The 15,860-nt window shown below is 49.3% G+C and overlaps 1 protein-coding gene across 2 annotated transcripts in view; it reads right to left on the minus strand.

The window, feature by feature from the left end:
• Window positions 1–15,860, minus strand: part of Slc24a4 (solute carrier family 24 member 4) — a 142,984-nt gene that overhangs the window by 25,911 nt on the left and 101,213 nt on the right. Inside the window, exons 10-12 of one of the 2 annotated variants that reach the window (XM_041633204.1) lie at window positions 14,280–14,365; window positions 9,573–9,742; window positions 5,570–5,774 (exon numbers count right to left, since the gene is read on the minus strand). In XM_041633204.1, coding sequence (XP_041489138.1) covers window positions 5,570–5,774; window positions 9,573–9,742; window positions 14,280–14,365 — 461 coding nt within the window. Of the gene's footprint in view, window positions 1–5,569; window positions 5,775–9,572; window positions 9,743–14,222; window positions 14,366–15,860 lie in introns of both variants that reach the window. The other variant, XM_041633203.1, reaches the window with a different exon arrangement.

Genomic DNA, 15,860 nt, shown 5'->3' on the forward strand with positions numbered 1-15,860 from the left:
CACATGGACACACATAGACACATGTGAAGCTGACCTCTAGCCTTTACATGGACACTCACATAGACACACAGAGTGCTGGAGACGAGATTCTGAATGTTCTCTTTCCAGGTGTATGCACCAAACAGAGGCAGCTGAGCTGCAATGAGCAGCCAGGAGGCCATCCCTGGGTGGGGGGAGCCCAACCATGCTGCCACCCTGATGGCACACCACAGGCCTCCAGAACTGTGGGAGGAGAGGTTCTGTTGCCTACAGGGCCCAGGCTGTGGTGTCTGTTTCAGTACCCTGACTAGTACAGAGAGCTAGAGGAATTCTGTTTTGGGCGGCCCCTGGCATGCATCCTGGTAGATGCTAGCTGACCCAGTGGTGGAACAGGAAGGTCCTCCTGGTAGGTACAATATGAAGTGAGAGAGAACGGTTCCGTTGCAGGGTCAGGAAGGCTCCCATGAACACATAGGGCATTCCAGATCATAACCCAGCTACAGACAACTCACGTCTGAGCTTTTCCCCTGGCCAGGGCTCAGGGTCACTGGCCCACTGATTAGGGTAGAGCAAAGACTATAGACCTTGGCTTCCACAAGAGGCAATGCTGCTCCTTCTCCCTGGGAGACCACACCCTAGCTTCTGGGGGCCCGGGGAGCGGGGAGGAGCGGTAGAGGGGACCAGCATCAATAAGGTGGGCCCAGGTTATAGGGAGGCTTGGGAACTACTACCCTAGCTTTTGGATGGTCAAGGTAGGGCCTCTGCCCCTGTTCTGGACAGCTGTAGTGAGGGAAACAAGGCATGTGTGGCCAGCCTTTGGGCTCCCTTAGGCTATAGTGGACAAAGTAGAATTTTCTTGGATCATACATTAAATTCCAGGGATGTCCAACTTAGAGCCCCATGGGCTACCACCACTATTACCACACAGACACACAGACATGCAGGCACACACAGACACACACATGTATATACACACAGAGAGAGACACAGACACAAACACACACACACACACGCAGAGTTTCTTATTTTTGTGACACCTCAACACAATGCTGTTATCTATAAAATTCATGATTGAGAATTGCCCAGTTTAAAAACAAAAGTCTTGATGTTTTAGGTAGATAGATTTTGTGATGGCTGCATTCACAGCTAGCCTGGGTTACATTCAGGTTGAACACACATGATAGAAAACACATCCCGTGGTCATCTCCTCAGATTTGCCTGGCAAGCCTATAAGCTCCTAGGGAACAGTCCCAACTGCAGCCCTAAGGCCAGAACAGAGCCTCATGCCTGGCGTGCATTTTCTTCCTTTGACCTTCAAAACTGAGGCAAGCCCAGGTCCACAGGGGTTCCCAAGCCTGGGACTTTTCTAGAACACTGCCCGTGGTCTAATCAGGGTGGATGGAAGCTGTATACAGCACATGCTATGTGGACGGAGCATGTTGCAGTCCACATGAGTTCTTCGGAGTGCCTACTATGCACTAGACTATGCAAGACATGATGATATCACCATATGAACTGCTTAGGATACAAGTGCCAGCACCCTACTGTGTGGATGAGGAGTAGGGGGTCAGGGAAGTGAGCAGCTGGCCCAGGGTCAGTGCTGTGGAAGGGCAGGACTGAAATTCAAATCTAGGACCCTGGATTCCATAGCTTACCCCCAATCCTGCCTGAAATAGCACAAAAGCATCAGCATGGGCATGGCTCGCACCAATCTCTCGAGCCTTGATACAGCCACATTGTTTCCAAGCTGGTCCCAGGGACAGCTTCTTCCCTTTCCAAAGATCCCAGTCCCTTGTATTCCTAAAGGTGGGGAGAGCAGCAGCCTCATGGACCCCCAAGGGGATATCTCAGAGCTACCACAGGCCCTAGGCCTGTTAAACCAGCAGAGCTGGACTGAAAGGAGGCCAAGGAGGCCCAGAACTGAGGTCCTGGGTGTGGCATTCACTGGCCTCCTCTCACTTCCTGTGAACCTTGACCTCTGCCTTCCCTGTCCACACCTAGAGGGGCAACCACCACCCTGTACTGCTTCCATGGCTACTCTGCTCCCAGAGAGGAGGAAAAGGGACTATAGTTTCCACGGCAACCCTGTCAACACCTCTGCTACACAAAGGGAGCTTCCCCTGGATATGGGAAACAGGCTAGATCCTGAGCAGGGAGCCAGCACCAAGGGGAAGCTGAGGAAGCTGTTGTTCTTGGCTAGGTCAAGGCCACACCCAAGGACATCCTGGAACCAAGAAAGAAGGTGGGCCAATTACAGAGGAAGGCCAGAGCTCCCCAAAGGGCTCAGGGAGGATTCACAAGGCAGTCACCTAGGAGGCAGCTGGGGGTGTCTCTTGAATTAGTACCATCCTATGTAGTGACCTACCCAGAGACTCCCACAACTATACCCCTGAAGTGGCCTAGATCTGGTTGTAGGGGAGAGGGGCAAGTCCTAGGGGCTGCTCCATTTACTCCGGCCAAATTCGAGGCTGGGAGTCATCCTTCCAAGGGGCTGCCTGACTTTACAGAGTAAGAGCTGACCCTCATGGGTCTCTCTTGTAGGCCCCTGGACATCTTGAGACCAGGAAGTCAATGAAGTGGCCAGTGGGGAGTAGTAGAGGGAAGAACAGAGCTGCCCATACCCACCTCTCAGAGATGGAGACCATGACATAGATGACTAAGGGACCGTCATCACAGGTTTCAGACTGTGCCACACATAGATCACTAAGGGACCGTCATCATGGGTTCCAGACTGTGCCACACATAGATCACTAAGGGACTATCATCATAGGTTCCAGACTGTGCCACACATAGATCACTAAGGGACCATCATTACGGGTTCCAGACTGTGCCATACATAGATCACTAAGGGACTGTCACCACAGGTTCTAGACTGTGCCTTTCTTGCTATGGCTCTGCTCTAAACCCCTCCGCCTACCTAGCACTGGTCCTTTGATTACCATAGTTCTGTGTCCTCTGACTTGACCTCATAGACCCTGGAGAGGAATGGGTCTGGTGGTGGGGTGACACAGGGCTTTAAAGGGGTACCCAGGATGTAACCCAGGGCCTGTGTTCCTGTCTCTTATAAACCCAGGGCCCATCCTGGTCTACTGGCCTTGGAGCTGGCTCTGGGAGGATGGACGGTTCTCCTAGGCCCTATGGAAGTCCTCCTATCAGTGTGTCCTAACAGGAACATACTGCGGACCCTGGATCTGGAGAGGACCACTCCTTTTGGCTTTCAGGGTCTCAGATAACTCAGGGACAACTCCTACCAAATTAATGTGACTTTCACCCTGGCCAGCCAAACGGGCTGAACATGCACAGCATATGGTCCCACAGGGATACAGGATGCAGGGATGCATCACCGATGGTCCAGACACTAGTTCCTTTGGGCCATCAGGATGGCAAAGGGAGCCTGGATCCCAGGACTGATCTCCTCAGAGACCTCAGGAAGGGGTCAGATTTCGTTTTGGGGGGTAGAAAAGGTGTTTGTTCAGGTCTAGCAATTCCTAATCAACCCAAATCCTTGGAATACCCTAAAGAAGCATGAACACATGCACCCTCCAGGCCCTGTTCTGGGCTCAAGGCTAGGCCCTGAATTTGAGAAAGAGACTGGTGTTGCAGAATATTTGTTTACACTGTAAAGATGTGTCTTTGCCAAAATGCTTTCTGATTGGTTTATTGAAGAGCTGAATGGCCAATAGTTAGAAAGGAGGTATGGGTGGGACTTCCAGGAAGAGAGAAAACTCTGGGAAGAAGGCAGAGTCACCAGCCAGACACAGAGGAAGCAGCATGGGCAGTATGGAAAGATGAGTTAACAAACCATGCAACAGAACATAGATTAAAATAAATGGATTAATTTAAGTTATAAGAAATAGTTAAGGCCAGGTTTTCATAATTAATAATAAGTCTCCATGCCATTATTTGTGAGCTGGTGGTCCAAAGAAAAATCTGACTACACCTGGAGCTGAAGTAGGCACATAGCATTGAGACTCTGATCCAGAAAATCCAGGGAAGTCTATGGTTCCAGGAGAGCTTATATCTCCAGACACAGTGCCCAGGGTTCCAGACTGGTGGGCCCAGGCCAGCTACACAGACGTGGCAGAAACAGGGCAGGTGCTTAGCGAGTCAGGTGCTAAGCACAGAACTTTCATCAGAACAATATGAAACTTTGGATTGGAAAGTTCCAGAGTTCTGCTGCCTCTTAGGGTGGTATGCAGAAGGACAAAATACCCAGAAATGGAGCCCAGTGCTTACAACTCCGGGCCCCACCTAGGGCAGCAGAGACTCATGGAAGGCTGAGTACAATGAACACAGGGTGAGTTCTGGATTCTCTCACAGGCAAACTCTTGAGTTTGCTCACTCAATAGGTTTGCAAGAGTGCAGATATGGTGCTGGGATACAGAAATACGTCAAATAGACAAATATGCCTGCCCCAAGGGAACTGATAGTTTAGTGGAGGGAGACACACAAGATAAAAAATTGTATAAAGTATTTACAATGAGGTGACCTGGGAAGACCATACTGATAATGGTGGCACCAGAGCAGAAGCGAGGGAGCAAGCCATGTGGATGACCGAGGCAAGTGCTTTCCTGCAAGAGCAGTGTGAAAGTACCAAGGTAGGAACATGAGTGGCATGTCTGAGGGACAGCAGTGACGATGCCAGTGTGGCTGGAGCTGAGGGGACCGGAGAGGAAAGAGCAGGCAAATTTAGCAAGGACTCAGCAGCTGGATGACCCTAGGCCTGTAGGGCAGACTCCAAGAGAGATAGGAGGATGCTCAAAGACCTGAGGCAGCCTGTGGTTTGACCTGGCTTCTTTACAGACGCACATCCAGATGTGTCCAGTAAGGAGCAGTTTCACCTTACACTACCCTATCTAGAAGTGAGGTCATACATGGACAAAAGTGTCCTGCTCATGAAAGCGAAGGGCAGGAGTGTAAGGATGTCCACAGAGGTGGTCCAGCCAGTAAACGTGCTTGCTATGCAAGCAGGAAGACCAAAGTTCGAATCTCCAGCACTTACATAAAAAGCCAGGTGCAGCTGTATGAGCTTGTAACCCCAGTGCTGTGGGAGGCAGAGACAGGAAGATCTCTTGGGCTTTCTGACCACCGGCCTAGCTCCAGATTCAGTCACAGGCCCTATCTCAAGGGAATAAGATGGATAGTGACACCTGATGCCACCTTCTTTGGACCCCTGCATCAGTGCATGGGTCCATGTAACAACCCCCCTGATTATGGGTCTATACCCTCGCCACTAGTATCCATAGAAATAGTATTACTGGTTGTTGCTTTTTTATTATAAGACAGACCAGCTGCCCAGAGCATTCAAGTGTGGTCACTAGGAGTTACCAGTGCTTCCTGTAGGCAAAATGGCCTCTCTCTGGCCCTTGGGCTACAACCACATTCAGCGATGTCTGTATCTAACTAGCTCTTCCCTGGACTACTGACAGTTCACTTATCCACTGCCTTAGGGCACCCTGGTGACCTAATATTGGCTCTCTGTACCAGTTCTCTTCCACTCCAGGATCAGGGCCTCCATCCGGAAGACCCAGGCATGGTTCCAAAGGTACCCACAGAAGCATGGCTAGAAGACCAGCACCCCCAGACTCACCAGGCATTGAGAAGGGGGACAGGAAGACCGTCTCTACTGACTCTGGTTCTGGGGGTGGTGGCTGTGGTGGCGGCTGCTGCTCCTGGCCCTGCTGCGGGTCTTCAGGGTTCTCCCCAGGGACGTTTCCATTCTCCATGTTCTCATGTTTCCCATTTTGCAGTGGCTTGCTATTAACACCATTGGCCGAGTTGATCAACCTCTGTCGCTGTGGGACAGGAGGCAAGACAGACACCAATCTGAGTGACGTAGAACCATGCATTGTCTTCTGTCTTACAATCCCCCCTTTTAACAACAGCCATTAGTTGCTTTCCATCCTTGCTAAACCTTGCTGTAGTTGGTCCTTTCCCTTTAACCTGTTCTGGGTGTGTGCTAGTATGGAATCCAGCTTCATTCAGTCCATCTCCAACAACCAACGCTCCAAACATCTTACTAGGTTTTTGGTCAATGGGTTGTCCTTCTGAGTCTCAGTTCATGTCTGATGAGTATGTTCTCCAAAGCCAGCAGCTTCCACCAAACCCATCCCCACCCTTTGACATGGCTAATGACAAAAGCAGCTTTGGAGCCATCCTAGCCAGGCTGGTTTTGTGTAGTTCATCCATGGCTTCTTTGAACATAGGCATGAACAGAAGGCATATCGAATGAAATCAACAGGGCTGAGGACATAACTCAGTGGGTAGCCTATTTGCTTAGCATACATGAAAGCCTGGGTTTGAACCCCACACTTAATAAACCAGGCCTGGTGGCAAATGCCTGGAGCCCCAGCACTTGAAGACTAGAGGCAGGAGGGCAGTAAGATCATAATCAGGGATTATGCTTGGACACCTAGTGTAGTTGGAGAACAATTTGGGCTACAAGAAACCCCAAGGCCTCACATTCTCTGGGCCCTATCTCTGTTCAGCTCTCTTCACCTGTTCCCTTATGGGTCAGCCCTGTGGGTCATGGGCATTCCACAGGAACATTCAAACCATTCCCTACCAATCCAACAGGAGACTCAGGGGCAGAGATGTGGTTCTCAATAAACTTCCATAATGAGGTGCCCAGCATCCATCCTGGTGGTCTCATGGAGGGGGGCATTGCCACTCATAACAAAGGCTCACCCTTGCTCTGAATATTGCTGAGCTGTCTTCACGTAGGCTCGAGACAAAGATTCCTAAGCCAGGAAAAGTGTGGCGTATGTGCATGCGTGCGAGTGTGTGTGTGCGTGTGTGTGCATGTTGGGAGGTGGATACATGTGTGTATGTGTTGGGATGAGGGGTACTTCTCAACCTTTTTCTACAAACAGTCCTTACCACAGTCCACCAAAAAGAGCGAAAGGGCCTTTGTCTGATAGCCAGGCCAAAACACTCAGTATTTGGTAAGTTAGCTGGGATTAGGTGAAAATCCGTCCATGAAATCCCAAACAAACAAAAACAAATAAAGAAAGACCTATTTTTGCAGAGACAGAATATAAAGGCAGGGCCATTGCTCCACGACAGGATTAAGGTGAAGACTGTAGAGGGTGCAGCTCTGGCTTCAGAGTCAACAGAGGATTCTACCCTATCCCACACACATGTGCATACTTAAAAATGAAAATTAAAGACAATCTTTAAAATGACCGAGGACATGAGACCACAGTGTCATATATATGCATACACGCATGTGTGAATGACTGTGTGTGTATTTGTGTGTTTACAAGAGCATTATTATGTGCATACAAATGCAGGTGCATATATGCAAGCGCAAATGCGTAGGTGTGCATGCAATGGGTGACCACTCATGTGGAAGACAATGGGTTAGCCTTAAGAGCTGTCTGCCATTTCTATTTAAAACGGAACCTCAGTGTTGGGATCGCAAGTACACGCCAACAGGCCCGGCTTTTAAAATGCAAGTTCTGAGGATTGAACTTGGGTCCCTATGCTTTCGAGACAAGCACCGTACTGACTGAGCTACTTCCTCAGAGTGTCTCAAGAAATAAGCCCAGATATGTTGTGGGTTTTGTTTTCCTCTGTCCCATCCTATGACGACTGTCTTTAAAGTCACTGCTTAGGCCCCAGGCACAACCCTCCCATGCATGTGGATGAATCTTGAAAGCTGCAAACACCCTGTCCAGGAACCTCAAACAGGAACTGAGACCAGGGAGACAGAGATCTAGTGGTGGGTGTGAGATCAGGATTCACTTCCTTTCTCCGGAGCCCAGACTCCGTGGTACTCAGGCTACCTCACAGAGCAGGGCAACCCCAGCAGCTGAAAACACTTGTGCTACCAACTACTTGTATTTACCAGCAAAACCTGCTGGCCTGGCGTGGTGCACATAACTGTAAGCCCAGTGCAAGGAAGTTGAGGCAGGAGGATCCTGAGTTCTAGGTCAGCCTGGACCGCACCATGAAGTCAAGACCAGCCTAGCTTTCTCAAACAAATAAACAACTCCAAACCTATGTGATAAAAGATGCTATAAAGTCCTTGCCCCCAGTCTTCTGGAGTTATTTTCTACACTCCCCACAGCACCCTGTGGGTGGGATTCTCATGCTTCTGACAAATGGGCAGGATTCTATAAAAGTTCCCTGAAATGAATTTCACAAATATAGACCAGAATTCATTCCCCTTGCTTTCCACCCATACATGACACACTGAACCATGAATCAAAGCATAAGTGTCCCAAAGAGACAACCTTTAGACTCTGAGGAATAATGCTTTTGCAGACATCCGTGTGCTAAGTTTCACTGTCTTGGTCCTCTGGCCACTGCATGCTTCAGAGAATAAAGCCAGCAAGATATAGAATGTACTTAGAAAGCAAGGCCTGGAAACAGGCTAAGCTGCTGGGTAACATACTATGTTACATTTGCAGTCTGGTTGAGTGCTAGCCAAGTTCTGACTACCGTTTCCAAAGGAGGAGACACTCAGAACACCAGGTGTGAAGAACAAATCCCCCATTCACCAGTCTGGTGGTTTGAAGGCAAATGGTTCTCATAGACTCAAGTGTTTGAATGCTTGGTCCCCAGCTAGTGGAACTGCTTGGGAAGAATTAAGAGGTGTGGCTTTGTGGCAGGAGGTGTGTCAGTGGGGTGGGCTTTGGCCCCAAGAATGTAGAAGTCTTAAAGAAAAGTTTTGGGTGAGGGGGGAGACTTTGGAGTTCGTCCCCTCCACCCCAAGTTGTTTAATCTCCTGCTGAGTAGGAGGAAATCTGCCTCCAGGAGTTTCTTCCCCCTTGTGCTGTGACTTGTGCTCCACGGCAAAAAGATAAAAATGGCTGTTTATACACACCAGACCCAGTCTGAATCCATCTGTCTGTCTGTCTCCCTCCTTCTGTCCGGTACCCCTCCCTACCCCTCCCTGCAACTTGTGGATCGGATGTGAGCTCTCAGCTCCTTCTCTAGCACCATGCCTGCTTGCCTTTTGCCACGCTCCCTGCCAGGATGATGGATTAATCTTCTGAAACTGTAAGCGAGCTCCCTATTAAAGGTTTCCTTTTATAAATTGCCTTGGTTGTGGTGAACGGCAACAGAACACTAAGACAACTGGTGATTCTTCAAGGGTCATAATCCACAGAGAACGGGAGTATGTTCATGCTTGGTTCTCTAATTAACCCTGTGAAGAAACCACCCATACTGCAGGTTCCCCTTTCTCTAATTAGCTCGGCTCTAGCAACTGACAAATAGTGAAATAGCTTAGGTGTGGTGTTCCTCCACCTTCTGCTTAAGCTTCCATGACAAGCCTCTGCAGGCCCCCTACCCTTCCTTCCTCCCATCCCTGAAACTCCAGGAAGAGTCCTAAGGGGACAGAGCCTGTGGAACTGCCAGACCCACCCAAGGCTATTCACGTTCTGCTAGCCAGTGTACCCAGCCTTTCTGACATGCAACATGGTCTTGTCATCTGCAAAGTTCATGCTTGAGAGGCATGTATTTGAGTTAAAAAAATTTGTGTTTTAGGCAAGGTTACAATTTTGTGTTGGGTGGCGTTCATAGCTACTCCTCACCACATGCAGTCTGAGGGTTACAGGCTGTACCTGTGTGTTGGGTTAACTTACCTCATTAATAATGATCCTGCTGGCCATCCGTAGTCGGGTCCTGGGCCCAAACTTGTTGGTGATCATGATGCGCAGGCCGGCCTCCGGGAAGGTGAACTTGGGAGGGCTAGAGCTCAGAATCTCATCCACCATCACCACTGGGGTCTTGCTGTAGGGAGGTTTCTCCTTCACTATAGAGCACAACTCATGATCAGTGTTGACTCCTTGGAGGACAGTGCCCTAGTGATAGGGACTCACTTCCCTCATGGCCAGCATCTTGGGGCAATGCTTGGTAGCTGGCAGCTACTCTGAGGTCAGAAACCCAGCTTCAGCATCTCCCTTCAAAGTGTGGCTTACTTCTGACATACCCATGACTCAGCAAGTTAGACAGATTCATCAGGTGCCCTGTTACTCATGTGCTACACCTGGCTTCTCCATGGTTGGCGCCTGGCTCTCTCAGATCCCTGTCTTCTGGGGGGGGGGGGGTTCAGCCTTGGCTAGCTGCAAGGGTCTTTCAGTGTCTTGCCTAAAACTCACTGGGACAACCTCCCTATGCCATAGACAGGTCCCTACATCTGTCACTCATGACAAAGACAGGCCCACTACCACCACCTTGATTTTCAGACACTCGGATAAAACTTTCCAAGTCAATAAAGGTCTTTAGGAGTGGAAATGCTGGGAACAGAGGACAGTATCACTTTAACAATTCCTAGAGGCCTTTGCTCTGTCTTGAGGTGGGCCATCTTCACTGCTATTGGGGTGGCTGCTTTCAATTTTGTTTCCCAGAAGGCAAGCTGGTTGGTCAAAGATTTGGCCCCATGCTCTAGACCAGACTTTAAGGGTCCTAGAGGGAGTCTGTTTATCTGAGGATATGCTGCCATCTGGGCTCAGTGTCTTAGATGAACCCTGACATCCTCAATGTGGTTGGCTCCCCTCTCCAACTCTTTCTTTTCCCTTGGGAGACCATACATAATCCCAGTCCTGTGCCTGTGTCCACAGGCACTCGGCATGGCATTCCAAGCACCAGGGTAAGTAATCAAACCACTCACGAACACAGCACCCTTGAAGCAAGTAGCACGTCCCCTTGAAGGGGCTAAGAAGAGGTATGGTGTTCCTCTGCACCCGTTCCCAGATCCCATGGCGTCCCGCATGAAGAGCTGAGTGACCAAGGAGCAGGTCCAGAGGGCAAACTCATGCAGAAGTTAATGGTATAAAAACGCACCAAATGCACAGCAAACAGCCTCCCTCCCCCTGCCCAGGCAAACGCACTCACAGACACTACACCCCACGCAGGCAGCAAGGCTCAGCAGACAGGAGGCAGGTGGATTAGAAACAGCCAGAGGCCCATGAGCCTCTCCAAGACGGACACCAACCTTCACAGAGGTGGACAGTGTGGGGCTTGGCTCATGGACTGTGTTTATTGCTCAAAAGCGTGTGTTATGGCCAGGAGGAGAGCAGATTACTTACAATTTAGAAGAAGAGTTAAGGACACAGAGGCTGGCACAGATGGCCACAGGTGGGTTAGCGTGCGGCGGCAGAATCTGGGGGCAGAGCTCTTGCTGGTAGGGATGCCGGGGGGTTGCATGAAGGAGGGTGTTAGTAGCAGGCTCCTTCCACAGGGAGCCTCGACACTCTGGGCTGCCAGAGGGAGCGGCCCCCAGCAAACCCCTGTAGCAGGTACTACACTCCATTCTGTAGAACCAGCTTCATTACAGGTGCCCCGTGGACAGTACTTGCTCTCAAAAGCTTGTGCAGCCTGTGAGGCAGGAGCCATGACACCTGGCTCTCTTGCCCACATCACGCCGAAGCTGAGCGTGGTAGGCCAGAAGGTACTCAGCCACAAGATGCTTTCCTGGCAGTTCCATCCAAGGCCTGGTATTGCCCCTCCTGTCTCTTTCTAAACTTAGGTTGTGTCTAACTAACATCAGGGCAGCTTGGAAGGTCTCCTGGAGAGCTCTCTGCGCTAGATAAACTTCATCCAATATGGGACCCGGTGGCCAGGTAGATTTGGCTGTAAGGCTGTGAACAAGGCCACCAGAGAAGTAGTCAGAAGACCGAAATGTTCAGTTGAGCTACATGGTGTCTAAGAATATTTAAGTACAACAGAGCCTCTCTCTGCTTCTCCTACAAATAAGCTGAGCTTTAAGCTTTGGATTTTATATGAGAATCCAGGGTTGGGGAGAGCAGTTTATTTCCTATTTATTCTTCCTAGAGGCTTGTGTGTGCCGAGCAAGCACCCTACCATTGAGTTACAAGCCCAGCCCAAGAGACTCCTCAAAATGTCAGGAGGCGATTCAGACACCCTTTTCGGTACCGTGACTAGAGAGCCACCTGTCAGGAGGCTGAGGATGGGGGAAAGGATGTGATGTTGTCTCCTGCCATGGCAACCTTGTCAGACAACCAAAGTGAGACGTCCTGGCCATCTCAGTCCTGGGGTGTCACTGGGAGCTCTTCCTCCCACTCTTCCCAGGGGAAATTATGCTATAACAACTTGTCAGTGGCTCCAGGGAGTGTCTTCTGGGGACAGTAAAGACTGGATGCAGTCCCTGAGTCCACACATCTAGGTAGGTTCTCCAAACCCAGAAGTCAGAGCCTGTGCCTCATTATCCAACCTTCTGGGACCCTTTCCTCCCATGGCCTTTGCTATAAACGCATCTGTTTAATAAGGGGTAAGAGACACTTCTCCCTCAGTCCCAGTGCCTGGGCCAACTTAGTGACCAGTCTTCCAACTTTTTAGAAGTTACCTTGGATGTAGAGATGGTGGTATTAAACCCACGAATCCCTACTGTCTCTTGGTTCAAAAGTGATGGAGAATTACCACAGAGCTCCAGGAAAAGGCCATGATTATGGGCAGCAGGCTTGGGGAGCCTGAACTTCCTGGGCAAGTTAGAGTTGAGGATCTCACACACAGTGACTCTCACAGGGCACTGGGGTTGGGCATCCACTGCCAGCCTCAGGACAGGAGGCAGCATTTGGACACTGCAGCAGGAAGTGGGCACATCCTCATTCTCCACTCAGATCTTTTTTTTTTTTTTTTTTTTTTTTTTGCCACCCAGGTTTAAAGGACCTTCTGGTATCGCTTATGTGCTAAGCAGGGCAGCCTCTCTCCTGCCAGACTTTGGGACCTGCAATGGGTACCCCAGAGTCTCTGTGACTATGGAGGGCTAAATCCCAAACCATGGCCAGTGTTGGAGCTTCCCCCTCAGTGGGCGGTGTCCCACAACTTGCTCCCACTGACGCCAGCTGGGACTTTATGAGACATGTATAATGCCTTCATCTCCAGCCTTCCTTGGGGCTGTCCCTCATGCGGGTGTCTCCAGGGGCAAAAGGGGGTTCCCCTGAATTGAAACCCCTTTCCTGTTTCAATGGGTTTCCTCTTCCATAAAGAAAGATGTGTCACTCAGTAGAGCATCTGTGACAAGCACCTTCCTCTTGGGAAAATCCAAGACATGACAGGAGACTTGTGCAAAATGCATCTGAGAGGAAACTTCTGCTTGCTCTGCCCAGGGTAGAGGCTACAGAGGGTCGAGGAACACAGGTTCCTTAGCCACCACTACAGACAAGGAGAACCTCTGAGTTCACCCACTCCTGATACAACAAGCAAGCTAAAGACCCCTATGAAACACTGAGACTTTCCTGGGGCACTGAGGAAAAGGGTAGAGGACACCTGGAGTGGACCAAGGTTGCCACACAGCCCTGGACTTCCTTTTCCCAACACAAGTACCATTCAGGCTTTAAAACTGGTCTGGACGGGACAGCTGACCCATGGCAGGGGTGTTACCTGACAACTGGCTGAATTATTAAGAATTGAGGATATTCCCAAAAATGTAGCTCTCAGATCAAGACAATTCAAAGACTGTGACCAAGATGATAGGGCCTGGCTCCAGAGGCTTCTGGTTCCTAGAAGAGCTAGGGCAATGAAGCTATTTTCTTTCTTTTTTTTTTTTTAAACTGATTTTTATTGAGCGCTACATTTTTCTCTGCTCCCCTTCCTGCCTCTCTCTTCCTCATCAACCCTCTCCCAAGGTCCCCATGCTCCCAATTTACTCAGGAGATCTTGTCTTTTCTACTTCCCATGTAGATTAGATCCATGTATGTCTCCCTTAGAGTTCACGTTGTTGTCTAGCTTCAATAACGCTATTTTCAGCAATGGGCCTCCAAGCAGGCCTCTGGGATAAGCTGGGCTGCTGTGATACTCCAAGGTTGTCCCTTTAGGCAAGTGTTCACAAGCCTAGGAGGTGACACTGTCCAGGATGGATTTCCCAGGGACATGGCCTGGCACTTGAGATGCACAGGGAGGCCCAGGTTTTACCACTTAAGCTTCCTATTCTGGGCTTTTCTCTTGGGCAACAACATTGCATGTCTAAAGTCAATCGGACTTCCCACCTGCCTCTGGAAGCATGGGGAAATTTCTGATTTAACTCATGTATTTTTTTTTAAAATAGGATTTCCCCCTTTGATTCTTTCTCATTAAGTGAACTGTCGATCTGAGTAACATCTCAAACATGGGTCTTCTTTCCTCATTTGGGGTGTTCAGGACTAAAGGTTTATGATGACAGCGTGTGTGTGTGTGTGTGTGTGTGTGTGTGTGTGTGTGTGTGTGCATGTGTATGTGTGTGTCTGCAGAGTGGCTTCCACAAGGGTCCACAGCTCCTGTCTGCTCAGCCTTACCTTGCCCCAGCAATGGTACAGAAGGGTCGTCATAGCTACCGTCATAGAGGTCATTACCATCTTCCAGCTCGCTGCTGACTGGGTTACCATTTGCAATGCTCTTTTGTTTGGTTGTGAAAAACGTCTGCATCTTCATATTGTACCTGTGAGTCAGGTAAGGCAGGAGGTCAGAGCAGTGGAGGGGGGTCTCACCCTACCAGATGCATGGGGCACCAGGCATACAGTCACAGGTTGCTGGGCATACATGGTAACCAGGAAGGCTGTCCAGTTGAGGTTTCTAGCAGGAACGTTGGGAGCATGTGCAGTCTGGAGGTCCCTGCTTCCACTAGAGCAGGCTAGAGTGCCCTCCTCGGGGTGTCAGAGGCCTTACAGCCAAGGCATTTAATGCTTCTTAGAGCTTATTCTAAAAAAAGCAATCCAGCCCAACCAACAGGACAGGCTCAAAGGTGGCATCCCCACCACACCTTTTCCCTCCCCAGAGAGCAACTGTTGCTCAAGTGGGCTGCTTGGTGACCATCTACCTCCCATGTCACTCAAGGCCATTACAGCCATCCTCTGAGAGGAGACAGTGGCTCTTCATCTCTCAGCTGCCGTCAACGGCAGTCACTAAAGAATTCCCGGGCTGCTAGACACTTAAATTTTCCCATTTTAGAAAATATGTTTTTGTGAGGTATTTATACAATATGATGCTTTATATAAAGGTGAGGACTCTCATAATACCCATGGTCTTCTCTTTTTAATCACTTGAGAGAAGAGAAACCTGCATACAGCTAGGCTCATAAATATTCATAAATAGTTATTTTTTGGTAGAATTACACATATGCACATATACATATGTACATAAATCCATATGTATTATACACACTCATATATATATATAATTTATCACTATAGCTATTTCCTATGTTCTAAGAACTTTGATGATATTGATTATACTTAATATTATACAATCATCATTAATAATTCCCCAACTATTTTTATCATCCCAACAGCAAGCCTGCACCCACTAATCAGTCCCCATCACTCCAACCTCTCACTGACCTCTAATCTATGTGACATGGACTTGACCCTTCGGGATATCTTGTGAACACTGAATTATATGTAACATTGGCCTTTTGGGAATGGCTGCTTCTATCTGGTGAGCTTTAAAAGGTTCATTCTTACTGAAGCATATGTCAGAACTTCATCTTTGTGGCTGTCTAGTCTTCCTCATGGGTAGTTTTACGGTGATTTGGATTCAGGCAGCTTCCCAAGTAGCTCAAGGTTTTCCAACCCAGAATACACCCCCAAAATTATGAGAGGGCTTTGTTGCTGGGATAAGCAGTGGTTTGGCAATTGGCATTTGATAAAGCCTGGGACAGAGGTTAAATTGATGAGCCTTGAGGATGGGATTGTTGCTAGACTTATTGAAACAGCAAAAGAGTGGTTATACCCTGGGGCAGAGGAGCTTCCCAGAGCAGGGAGGGACACGGGTGTTTTCTGGGGACTCGTTTTTGGAAAGCAGTATCTCTCTGCCCTACATCAGTCTCCCAGCATTGTCCCCTAACCTGGGAAAGAACGACACCAGTGTCTGATGCAGTTCCCCACTGTGGATGCCCTGACCATGTCCACTAGAGAATGAAGGCTGCCCCAAAGAAA

The sequence above is a fragment of the Microtus oregoni genome, unplaced genomic scaffold, assembly GCF_018167655.1.
Source record: "Microtus oregoni isolate MIOR12 unplaced genomic scaffold, Mior012 000043F_ref0000047, whole genome shotgun sequence".
Classification (NCBI taxonomy): Eukaryota; Metazoa; Chordata; class Mammalia; order Rodentia; family Cricetidae; genus Microtus; species Microtus oregoni.